This window comes from Quercus robur, chromosome 8 (assembly GCF_932294415.1).
Source record: "Quercus robur chromosome 8, dhQueRobu3.1, whole genome shotgun sequence".
NCBI lineage: Eukaryota > Viridiplantae > Streptophyta > Magnoliopsida > Fagales > Fagaceae > Quercus > Quercus robur.
Window position 1 is genome coordinate 62,851,172 of NC_065541.1, and position 13,540 is coordinate 62,864,711.

Below are 13,540 nucleotides of genomic sequence, written 5' to 3' on the forward strand. Positions count from 1 at the left end.
GATTTTATAGATGAATATGTGAAAATTGAAGAAAGCATTGCAATAGAGAGTCTCAAAAAATTTATTGAAGCCAAAGTCAATATTTATTCTACAGAGTACTTGAGGTCACCAAATAACAGTGACATTACTAGGTTGCTAAGAGTTGGTGAAAGATGTGGATTTATAGGAATGCTAGGGAGCATTGACTGCATGCACTGGAAATGGAAGAATTGCCCATCGAGGTGGAAAGGTCAGTATATTGGTCATAGTCATGAGCCAACAATTATTTTGGAAGCAGTAATATCATATGATCTTTGGATATGATATGCATTTTTTTGGATATGATATGCATTTTTTGGCTTACCTGGGTCTCATAATGACATCAACATACTAGACTATTCTTTTATATGTACCAAGCTCGCTCAAGGTCGTGCACCTTCAGTGAATTACTTAATCAATGGTCATAATTATACAATGGGATACTATCTTGTTGATGGTATATATATCCTTCGTGATCCACTTTTGTAAAGACAATCTCAGCTCCACAAGGTAGAAAGAGAAGTCTTTTTGCTACAACTCAGAGTCAACAAGGAAGGATGTAGAGCGTGCATTTGGAGTGCTTCAAGCACGATTTGCAATTGTTCGTGGGCTTGCATGTCTTTGGAGAACAGAGACTCTTGATTACATTATGAAGGCATGCATAATATTGCATAACATGATAATTGAAGATGATCGTGATGCCAATGGAGCAGAAGATTTTGATTATGAACAAGTGCCTGAAAGCATCCCTACAACAGTGTCCCACGAGCCTATAGAAGAATTTAGTCAATTTACAGCGTTCATTGTAGCCCATGAAAATATTAGAAATAGAGAAACTCATTTTGAACTCTAATCGGATCTCGTTGAGCACTTGTGGCAACAATATAGCGAGTTGTAGGATCATCTAATTTTAAGTTTTATGCTCACATTAATTTTTATGTCTTTAGTCTTATTGTAATTTGAAATTTCTTTTCATTTATGTTAGTCTTGTATAGGTAAAATTTGATGTAATTTGAAATTTATCAAATCTATGATAATCGAAATTTATCAAGTCTTTTTGAAAAATTACTATTGAGAAATATTACCATTAGAAAAAAATGACCCTTAAAAAAAAGGCTATTGAGCAATTAGGGGTGTTTGGTAATGTAGTTCTAATAACGTTATTTGCATTTTTTACAAATACGTGTAAATAAAAAAATATATGAAAATACGTGTCATGTTGTTTAAAAACTAAAAATTGTTGCTCAAAATCACATACCAAACGGTCCTAATTGTTGGAAAATTTAAAAATGTTACCGTTGAGAAATTTAAAAATATAACGGCTAGGAATTTGAAAAATATAGTTGTTGGGAATGAATAAAGAAAGATTAAAAATAAAATGAAGAAATAATATTTAAATGAAATTGGAAAAAAATAGAGAATCTGTTGAAAAGTGTATTTCAAAAAGTAGGTAGGTAAAATGCAAATGTCACTGTTTACCCTCTAATTCTAAACAGTACAAAATTTTAAATAAACCGGTGGAGGTGCTCTTATATCAAGAAAATAACCACTTAACTATAAATTCTAGAACCCAACTTTTACATGTAAAATAAGTTTTGGTTCGAGGATACTATTACTTACTTGTTAGCTATAGGATGCATCCACTAAGATTTGTGAAGGTTTAAAAAATTTAGAACCCAATGTTTACTTTATATAGAGAGAGATTCCGTTAATTAAACAAGTCATAAATAAACTGATATTTGTTCAAAAAAATAAATGAACTAATTTGAATACGTAATTTAAATCAGAGATGAGCTAAACCTATACTAGTGTCTGAAAGAAAATTAAATGAACCGATTTTTAATTTTTAATCCTCACATTTAGCATAAAAAATACTAAAAACTAGATCTTTTGATAAATATTACTCCCTCCGTCCCACTTTGTTTGTCCTGTTTGAAAAGTCAAAATTTTTAAGGGAACATCATTTATTGTCTTGTCTACCTTTTAAAAATGTATAAATTTTCAAAACTACCCTTAAATAAATTTATCAAAAAATTGAATTAGTAAATTAATAGGGGTATAATAGGAACATTAGTAAATTAATGACTTTTATTTTTAGAAACAGGACAATATTTTGGGACATCCTAAAATGGAATAGAGGACAAACAAAGTGGGACGGAGGGAGTATACAAATAAATTATTAAAAAAAAAAAAAAAAAACCTACTGAATACCAAACGGAAGACATGCTTGACTTGCTTGCCCAAACAATCTTATCAAAGACTCGGAATAGCTTAATTACATCATTGCATTTTAAAGCTAAAACATGACAGCTTCAATCCATTATGGCCTATTATTGACTTTCCAAGTCAATAAATACTAAAGAGTAGGAGCATAATTACAGTTCTTGAAGAAAACAAATGCAAATCAGCCCCCCACACCCCCCTCTTCCCTTTTTCAATAAAAAAAATTACCCATCTTTTTCTTGTTTTGTAATCTGTTTGTGGTTTAGGGGGGATGTTACTGACTTTAACATAGCAACTTTCTAAAACCCAACCAATCATGACCATAAAATTTCCTTTTGACCCTAAAGGAAAGGCAAAAGGGATACCGAGATATCTTTGGTCCCGGCCCAGAAAGAACTTTAGCAAGCTTTTGGGATATCTCTCTCTCTCTCTCTCTCTCTCTCTCTCTCTCTTAGTAAATCCTAAGAACTAGGAAATAATAGAGTCAGCACAGATACCTAATTTGATATTGCTCAATGCTCATATTTGAACTTCATGACCTGACTAAAAATGCTGTGGTAGAGCCTTGATGAGAATGCACTAAACTTTTGCTTGCTAGCTGAATTTTTCTGTAACCCAAAAAGTTAAATAAAAAATAGTAAAAAAAGAAGACACACACACATAGAATTATCTCACTGATTAAAGGATCAATGCAGAACAGAAAAATAAAAGGGGTGGTACACATGCATCTTTCGGCAGATGCTTGCATCACACGGATGGGTGGAACGCTACAAAGTTGGACAATAGCAACTTTAAAGCAAGAGGCACCACAAACAGCTTTTTAAGTTAATGCTATAGCTGTTGAGTACCCATTCAGGCTGCAAATACTCAAACAATTAGCCTAGCAGAAAGCTTATGGGAATGAGCGAATGACAATATTTTTTGGATGAATAAAAAAAAAGGGAGAATATTAAGGGAATCACATTTTTCAGCTATTTATCCTCCCTACTCTTTACAAGAAGCTTAAAGTGTAAGCAAAGTTTGTAACCAACATCTATGACTTCAGCTCTGGTAACTAGATAATAGGAGAATATTTCAAACGAATATATAGCATGGCATTTTATTTTCTGTCATGGCTAACTAAGAGTAATCAATGTGGCATAGGTGTGGTTGTTTCCAGTCATAAGGGCAATTGTTCCTATGACAAAGTTCTAGTTGGCATGAAAAAGAAAATAAGAGGCCTCTCTATGGTCAATGAGAAGAAGACACCTCCTACATAGGAATATAATTAGCACTGTTCATCCTGGAACAGATCAATCAAAATGAAGCTCAGGGGAAAAGAAAACCAATGAAAGGGGGGCATCAGCAGCCTAAATAAGAGTTACTAGAACATAAGTGTAATGATAGATAGATGATACATTTTTTTTATTAGGATATTTTATATCAAGATATTACCATAAATAATGTAGGCCGTGATTCTTTAGAATATCATGAGCTACCATGGTGTTTTGTAATAGCATAGGCTACTGTGGTTTTAGGTTACCATAATAAGCCTAATGTATTCCCATACATACCATATTTTAACAAAGACAATTCAATATAACAAAGACATAACCATAAAAGTCAAGGGTGATGTGAGTGCTTGCCTCCTATTGGTTCATACTGTAGTCAAAAGACGGCAAAACAATGACTTTTATGGAACAAGTTTTGAAATAAGAAGGCTGATTATAGAGAACTCATTAAAGGTCCAAGATGCAATGGTACACATCATTTGGAACATAACGAAACTTAAAACATTGACAAGACACAATCATAGATTTTGTGACTGAATGGTATTAAGAATTTTCAAATGTATATCAGAAATAAAAACAAAGAAAGTCAGATTTCATTAAGCTCAACAACCCACCCCCCCCCCCCCCCCCAAAGAAAAAAAGAAGGAAAGACAAAACGAACAAAAAGAGAGCATGCATGCTATCATTGCACAGATCAATCACGAGAACATTTTCCAAGCAAAACCAGTATCAAAACACTACATCCCTTTTGATCTAATTACATTTATTCTCTTTTTAATAGACAATCTTCTATCACACATACTGCATTTACCTCTAGTTTAATTACCATATATTCATCTATAAGAGAGGTCATTCAAATTTCCACTCTCTCAACTTTACATATGAATAAGCACAAATGCATGTTTGTTGGTTTTGTTAGATATGGGAATTTTCATACAAACAATACCATCTAGCACGCAAGGATTTACATAAGAACTAAATATAATCACTATTCACTACTTTTCAACACTGATAAACTTTTTATAAAAAATACCACCACCTTGGAACCTTATCATATCCCAACTTCAATCAACTTTAACCCAAAGAAAAGGATGAGGGGAGAAAGGTAACAAAACACCTCTGATGTGCATTGTCCAACCTATACAAAATCTACAATGATGACCTGCCTTTTTGGGCAAGTTGTACTTGTCCTCTTTCCAAATAGAAGATTGAACATGCTATAGATAGGGATTTGTGGGGTCAAGAGTTGTAGAGACTAGATATAATTCCACTAGTTAGACATAGGAAAATTGAATAATAAATAATACATTGATATTGTATCTTAAAATTAACTCAAAATCAGTGAAAATGCTGGGAGGCCAGAATCATGATTTGCTATATAGCAGTTACACTTTCATAAAATGTTTCTTTATTATACCTTTTGCCTTATACTTTCTTTGATCATTTATTTGTTATATTTGATTAAATAAATAAAAAATCTTCATTCATGAATTAACATTTTTTTTTATGTGGAACTCCCAACCCAACCTTTACGTGCGTGTGTGTGGTTGTTGGGGGGGGGGGGGGGGGGGTGTTAAAACCCCAGATATAGGCAACCACTCACAATTTACTTATTTTAGGTGAGGACTCAAACACAAGACAGACACGGTATAACAAGGCCAAGTCATCCAAGCTAGCCTCAGAGGCTAATTATCATAATTTAACAAAAATTAAATGAAAAGTAACATAATAGCTATAATAACAAACTATTGTGCATGTTAGCACACTATTATATGGTAATGCTACCACAGAAAATGGATTCATTTTATATTCCCACTTCATATTTAACACCATTGTAAATTTGTAGATATTTTGTATTGAAAGATAGCATTAGTGATTTTAAAGAGTTCGTCAAAGCAGGAACCATTGCAGAAAGCCCCTAAAATGCATAAAAAATTGACCTGAAATAACTCCATTAAACCACATCAAATATACAGTAGCAAGGTTCAATTCCATCTACTGTTTAGAATTTGTTATTGACAAATGAACTAAGAGTTTGATGAAAAGGAAAGATCACAAAGAAGAGATGATATCTTTCCATTAAGTTAATAACTTCTAAAATTCCATAGACATTAGCAAAAATTTCCCAATTTTAATATTTTCATTCAACAATAACAACTGAACACACATACAATACACAGAGAGAGAGAGAGAGAGTAACTTGGTAATGGAATATTGTTTAGCATGGTTGATTCATTCAATATGCATAACTACAACAATTAAACAATGAAACAAAGTCTAATTTTGTAGCCCTTATTCCATGATGCATGTATTTTGCTTATCTACCTGTGCAATTTGCTTTATGTAGTCAGAAATGACCCGTAGCAATAGCGTTGGCAAGTATAAAGTATCGAAAGCAACTTGCACCCAAGCATTAACAGTTAACACACCCCTCCCCCCAACCCAAAAAATAAAAAAATAAATGCTAAAAACCATTCTGGGAATTATTAATGAACCTCCCTCTCTCTCTCCCTCTCTCTAATCAAGTAACCATCATTCTGGGAATTATCAATGAAACCCGGCCCCTCCTCTCTCTTTCTCTCTCGCTCTCTCTCTCTCTAGCTCTAGAAGGTGTTGATTCATTACACTACCCAAGGAGTGATAGTTTGATCTATTTTCGACTGAAGCACATAGTAGCCTCTCAGCAATATCATTGCTCCATGAAAAAAAAAACATTAATCAAGTATATTGAAAACATTAAATCTGTTCGATTTAAGATTTAAAAGATAAAAATAAATAAGGAAAATCTCATCTCTAATACAAACTACTGCTTACCATAAGAAGAAAGTTCTCTCATAATTTGCATCTCCAACTTTATTTCTTGACTACATCCTTTACCTACATCATCAAAAAATGAAATCTTCCAAAGCAACTTGATTAGAGAGAGAAACAAGTAATCCGAAACTAACAAGAAAACTGAGATTCATATTCCTAGTTGGCCAGCAGACTAAGGTTCACAAGCAAGAGATATAAACAAAAAGTCCTACCTTGCTTAATTGCTATTGCTTACAAGAAACTGTTCAAAACATTTTGCACAAAAAAAAGTCAGCAAAACCAAACTAACACGAATCCCCCTGAACTTCGTCTCTCTCTCTACCCCTCAGTAAGATGGAGGTGGACGAGGAGGAGGACCCCAAAAAACATCATGGGGCATCTGACCATTTGGTAGCAAATTTGGAGGTAAATTGTACATAGGCATTGAAACTGCCACCTGTTCACCCAAACCTTGAGTTGCTGCTGGATTCCCATTAGTCCCAGAATTCACTCCTGATTGTTGTTGTTGCTGCTGCACTTGCATTCCTTCCCCAACCGCTGCCTCGTCCTCTAATGGCAACCTCTCGTACGTAGCATTAGTAAACGTCGCCGCAATAACCATAACCGGCCCTGAAGCCACCAATGGACCGACAACGGTGCCACCAACAACTTGGCCTTGTCCACCAGCTAAATACACAGTTAGCCCCGTGGCCCCGGGTGGCGACGGGGCTGGCAGGAAAGCACCAGATAGAGATAAAATCTCAAATCTTCCATGAAGAGTAATGACTCCACCAGGTGCAGCTGGTTGCCTAAGAGTAACATTATTGACAATGCCACTACCACTCAAAACCGAGACCCCTCTATGCCTTCGATTAGCAAAAGTACCAATGCACTCAGTAATATCACTCCCACTGCTGATTTCCAATACATGGCTTCGAAGAGCATTGGGACTCTCTTTTGTGATCACTATTGGAGGCTTTGGCTTGTTCTTCGACCCCGGTGGTCTGCCACGTGGCCTGCGCCCACTACTACTACCTGGCTCGATAAGTTCTTGGCCACCACTATTATTCAAGTCCTCAGCTTCATGATCAATCTCTCGGCTATCTTCTTCTTCAAGGTTTTGCCTTTGTGGGGTGGTGGTGTTGCTTGTGCTACTATTGGTGGAAGTAGTATTGGTGTTACTGTTATGGTTGTTGTTGTCCATGAATTCTTGCTCTCTTCTGGGTCCGAGACTGTTCAATCCGCCACTATCTTCGTCTGGGTTTCTCAGATGAAGCGATGGGGTCGAGGACATGGGGTCCACACCTCTCATCGCTACATTCCCAGCCCACCATCGACTCGCCATGTTCAAGAACTCCGAGAAGAGAAAAACTCAAAAAAGACTTTACCTTTGAGACAAATCCAATAAGCTTTTTCTTGTTTTTGTATCACTCTTCACTCTTCCCGTGTCTCTATTTGCCTCGTTGATTTGAATAATGATAAAATACAACCCAAATAAGAAAGAGAGCTAGTTAGCCAGCTTTGGAAACCCAATAGCACCGAGAATATGGATAAAGGTTCTAGCTTCTTCTTTGTCCTTTGTTTGTTTGTCTGCTGTTTTTGTAGATTGAGTGCTCAAACAAAGAACCCCAAATCTAACAGATACAAACAATCCAAAAAAACCTTATCCCTTCCTCCTCACCCAAACCAAGCTAACCATCTTGCATGAATCAGACACAACAACATGGGTTTTCCTTGTCCTGCATATAAACCCTAATCATTACCACTCTCACACTCCAAATTGCAAAAAATCAGATCCAGTAAACATTAAAACTAGAACTGAACCACTAAAAAAAAGTAATAACCCACTTCACCAAAACTCAGAAAAATCAAGGATCTAAACTCACACCAAAAATATAAACAACCAAAAAGAAATAAATTACCTTGCACTCCAAAATATCAGTCAAAAGATACCATTTTCATGAAACCCAACTACGTGAACAGGTTGTACATACATAAAAAAAAAAGTGTAAAGCTTATATTTTCCTACTTTATATATTTCTGAACAGAAAAGAGGAGAGGAGTCTCTGTTAGCTTTGTACCTGAATGCTTACACACAGAGAGAGCAGATTAGTACTGAAAGGAAGCAACAATCCAGGATTTCTGGTCTCTTCTGAGTTCTGAGGTAGAGAGGGGGGCCTTGAGTTTTAGCAAGAAGCAGAGTGGTCTGTGTTCTGGCGCAGTGGGTGTACGTTAAAAGAGGTTAGCACTCCCCTGGCGTACGATAAGGATTCGTGTATCTATCAATCAGTAGCGGTTTTGCAGTAAGCTGAATTTTCTTGTCTCCCCGGTAAACGGTTTTGTGCTGCTCAAAGTTTCTAGCTCCAAGTTGAGTGAGAGCTTTTACTATCTACATCTTTCCTTTAAGGTAACCCATTTAAAGTGCACCAATAAAAAAATTGCTAAATGGTTAAATACTCAAATTAATATTTTTATTAAGGATTTTACTAAATGTGCAGGACGGACAATACTATATTATTTTTAGAAAAAATTTTATTAGAAATTGAAAAAATTTTGATAAACTTTTTAATTCTCAATAAAATTTTTCTAAAAACGAATTTGTTAATATATGTCATTATTTAAACATATTGTTGATACCGACGGTTTGGAATAATTTATTTACTTGAAATTGAAAATTTTTTGTTGAAAATGTAGGAAAAAAAATTAAAAACTATCTAAATAGTACAATAATATACATGAATAGTATCAAAAAATATAATAAGACCTATAAATAATACAAAAAAAAAAAGTTAAAAACTTAAATAAGCTGAAACTTATAAGCTCATGCCAAACGGGTTCTTAAAAGATTTAAAGTTAAGAGGTTATTTTTATCCTGGCCATGTTTTATTTGCTTTCATATCATTTTTTGTGTTTCAAAATTTTTATTTTAGGCCTTCATGTTTGATTAAGTAATCTGTTCAGTCTTTTATGTTTTAAAATTTTCATTTTTATGAGGGGGCAACCAAAATATTGAATCAAGTATAAAGGGCTAAAATGAAAATTTTGAAACATAAAGGCTAAAATGAAAATAATTCCAAATTTTAAAGATCAAAAGTGTTAAGTGTACTTTTTTTGAGGACAAAAGTCTTAAGTGTACTTTAATATTTGTATAAATCAAAGGATAAATTCTAATTTATCTTCTTGTGATATCACTATCACAATTTAGTCCACAAAACTTTCAATTATTACATTTGACCCTTAAAGTTTTGATTAAAATGAAATTGTTAGAATTATATATGTTAAAAATTAACATTTTTTTTGGACGATTAAATTACCCTCTTTTGAATTGTTATATTTTAACTCACTATGGTTTCAATTTAAATGAAATTGTTAATGGTATTAATTTTAAATGGAACCACTTACCCTTAACAATTTTATTTTAACTCAAAATTTAGAGGATCAAATGTAACAATTAAAAATTTATGGACTAAGTTATGATAATGTCAACACACACAAAAGTAATTGTAATTAATTTCCCTATATTAAAATTTAATCAAATGGCTCTCTTTTTTTCCTTACTACTTTAAAATGATTGATTTGAGTATTTCTCAACTTTTTAAGTTGAGGGATTCTAATTTCGTTTTTGCGATCTAGCCAAGTTTTAAGCTCTTGAGTGGGCTTTTATTACTACATTCATCGTCAACCCTAAGAAGTTTGTTAAGTGGTTCTTAAGACCTTATGGTATCTATGAGGCTCTTGATTCGAAATCTTTTGTCAATATCTTAGAACCACTCCAAATGGATTCTTCATTGTAATAACCCGATATATGTGAGACGGATGACTACATATACCTAAAGAAATAATCAGATACTTGAAAAAGTTTAAATATTCTTATTTAATAAAATAAAAAAAATAAAAAAAACATCCATCCTTCCATTGTGGAAACTCATTTAAATACACCAATCATGAAAGAGAACAAAAAAATAATGGCATGCCCTTGTATTGGATTGGTTTTTTTTTTTTTTTTTTTTTTTGTGGGTGTAGATATGGTTAATGTGGGGAAAGGTGTAGAGGATATGGTCAAAGACAGAAAAGAAAAGTAGCGAATGAAGCAAGGGTGTGAAAGCTGGAGATTTCTTAAGAGTGGGACTTTGTGAAAACAAATGTAAGAAAGAGAGAGGGAATGGTGTTGGTGTTGGTGTTGGTGTTGGTGCGGTGGTGGGTGTTTGGGTATTTGGGTTATGGGGTTTAATTGTGTGTGGGGTAACGTGCGCATGGAGTAGTGGGAACACGTCACTGTCTGCGAGTCCCGACAAGGTATCAAATGCCAAGAAGTTCTGGGGTCTGGGGTCTCTCGAACGAACCTCACCGCCAAAACACACAGCCACCAGCCCACCCAGCCCCTACTAGAAGACTTTCTTTTCTTCTCTTTCTTTTTTTCTTTTTTTTTGATGTTTTGGTCTTCCTTCTTGTTCAATCTCTATCTCTATCTCTCTGTTGTTTCTTCATTCATCAGTGTCACCTTTTTGACATTTTGGTGTTACCAATGTCACTGTGGTTAGCCAGAATTCAGACCCCCTATTTATTAAAGAGAAAGTGGTTGAGTGGTATCTCTCTCTTTCTTTCTTTTAATGTGTAATGATAATCACAACCCTTATCGCAATTTGTTCACGTGCTAATAAAAGTCATTAGGAGTGAAATTGTCTAACCATCATTTTTATAGTTTTTGCTTTACCATTCATAACTTGTCATATGAGTAAGTTATGATCTTAGCATTTTTCTTTTTTAATACACAAGGGATTAAAGTTGGACCGTAAAAAGTTTGTGACAAGAAAAATACATTATATTTGGGTCCACCCACATACAAGAAGAATGACTCATGTATTCGAAACATGATATATCTCCTACCATAACAGGTTTTCTAGCCTTAAATAAGTAATGTTAGAACTACAATTTTTACTATAACTTTTGTCAAATGAAAAATTGTAAGTGGTGAAATAAAAGTGGTAAGTCTACAATTCCACCACTCACGACTTCTTAGCATTTTTCTCTTTTAATACACGAGGGTTTAAAGTTGAACGGTAAAATGTTTGTGACAAAGAAAAATACATTAAGTCTGGGTCCACTCTCATATGAAAGGATGACTTATGTATATGAAACATAATATACCTCCTCCAATGATAGGTTTCCTAGTCTTAAATTACGGCATTCAAATTTTAGCAAACAATATTTTAGTCAAAATTTAATTATGAAAAGTTATAACATTGGTTTAAAAATATTTCTATAATTTTTTTATCGGCTTCTCAGAAAAATATTTTTGTTTTATTGATTTACCTATGTGCCAAGTTGTTTTTTTATTGTTACGGGTGGACAAAAAACTAATTTAAGTCATAAATTCAAATTAGAACTAACAACTTACCACCTATAATTTATTGTAAAAGTATTGTAAACATATTATGAATATAGCATTTTTTTTTTAATTTAACCCAAAAAATTATGCTTTTGTGTCATAACATATTTCCCTCTCTTTTGTGCATGTTTGTTTCTAAAGAAAAAACAAAACAAAACACCATTTTATCAATTTTAAACTAGAACCCTTTTTTATAAGACTATAAATGAATTAAACTGTTCAAGAACATGTTAAACTCTACTTTCAAAAAAAAAAAAAAAAGTTTATCCATGTTCGAACTAGCTTTACGATTATGAGATTCAATTAAGAGAGTAGAGAAGAGAGATCCGAACTCTGTTCTCTAATCTCTTAAACAAAGGTGAGCAAATTGAACTTTTCAAAATTAGAAGTCTGTTGACTCTTTCCAATAAAACGAAATGAAGTGGAGAAAACTCTTTTGTAACAAAAGTCATCTCGAAGTGGTTCGGTTTTTCAAGCAAGTAGAAAAACAAAGTTTTGAGCTCCAAGTCAAAAAAGTTGTTAGTGAATTCAAACGTTACTTCCTTCTTCCTTCTAACTTGTAAGTACAACTTGGAGAGACAATCGAACAAGTACAACTTTTAAAGAATGAGTCAGTGTCTACCAATAAAAATGTGTTACTTCTAGGATACGTATTCCAAAAACACTTAAGTTCAATTTTTTTTTTTCTCAAAATTTGGGATGGTTATCATTTTGGGCATTTTATATTTCAAAATTTTTATTTTGATCTTTTATGTTTGAATTAATTTTTTGTTTTATTTTTTATGTTCTAAAAAAATTTCTTTTGGCTTTGTTTCAATTTTTCATTTGGCCTTTTACGTCTTTAAATTTTCATTTTAGGGTGTGTTTGGATATCGTTTATTTTGTTAAAACTGAAAAATTATTGTTGAATTTTAAAAGTACCGTAGAAAAAGGTAAAAATTAGTTGAAATAGTACAGTGAGATTCATGAATAATACCAAAAAGTATAGTGAGACCCATAAATAATAGCAAAAATAAGCTGAATAGTGAAATAATTTTAATTTTTAATCCTAACCCGAACGCACACTTAGTTTTTCATGAAAATTAGATTTTAAAGTTTAAATGCTCAAATAAAAAACTAAATTAAATATGGAGCAAAATGAAAATTTTGAAACATATAAGGCTAATATAAAAATGAATCAAACATGAAATTTTAAAATATAAAGGGCCAAAATGAAAACAAACTTTAATGTCCAAAAATGTAATTAAAGGGAAAAAATTTTGAGTTAATTATTTTATTTTATGAAACCACACAAAACACATATGTAAGAATCAACTATTAAGCATAATTGGGAACAATTTCTTTTGGTCATTCCAAATTTGACCCAAAAATGATTATACAAAATTTATTTATTTATTTTTATAAAAGAAGATGGTGTCTCAGATAAATTAACTAAACTATTCTATCCCTTACCCAAGAGATACCTTTAAAACCTCATAAATTGATAGTGTCGTGGATTGATTCTAAGATCTCTAGGTTTCACACCTTCAATCAAGGAATTTACCTCCTATGTACTCCATTGGGGGTATGACCATACAAACCTAAAATCAAAGTCAATAATATTACACTCGATATGTAGTCGTTTTGTTTCATTTTTATGTTTGGTATTTTACGTTTCAAAAATTTTATTTTATCCCTTTATGAAAATTAAAATTTTAAAATGTAAAGCACCATACAAAAAATTAAACCAATCATGAAGTACCAAATGAAAATTTTAAAGCATAAGGGCAAAGATGAAAACGAATCAAACATGTAGGGTCGCGGCAAAAATTTTCAAATATGAAGAGTCAAAATGAAAACAATCTCA

At 32.9% G+C, this 13,540-nt stretch overlaps 1 protein-coding gene across 2 annotated transcripts; it reads right to left on the reverse strand.

Moving 5' to 3' along the window:
• Positions 1-6,339: 6,339 nt before the first annotated feature.
• LOC126697556 (AT-hook motif nuclear-localized protein 15) lies at positions 6,340-8,700 on the reverse strand. Of its 2 annotated transcripts, XM_050394595.1 has the most exons (3): positions 8,387-8,700; positions 8,228-8,276; positions 6,340-8,044 (listed from the first exon to the last, which is right to left on the reverse strand). In XM_050394595.1, the coding sequence occupies exon 3, from the start codon at positions 7,648-7,650 to the stop codon at positions 6,652-6,654; it is 999 nt and encodes a 332-aa protein (XP_050250552.1). In that variant the 5' UTR covers positions 7,651-8,044; positions 8,228-8,276; positions 8,387-8,700; the 3' UTR covers positions 6,340-6,651. The 2 variants fall into 2 exon arrangements, with proteins under 2 accessions (XP_050250552.1, XP_050250551.1); XM_050394594.1 differs by lacking the exon at positions 8,228-8,276.
• Positions 8,701-13,540: the final 4,840 nt, after the last annotated feature.

Bases quoted from the DNA above. Each gene is read 5' to 3' on its own strand.
- LOC126697556 (XM_050394594.1), bottom strand. From the start codon at position 7,650: ATGGCGAGTCGATGGTGGGCTGGGAATGTAGCGATGAGAGGTGTGGAC.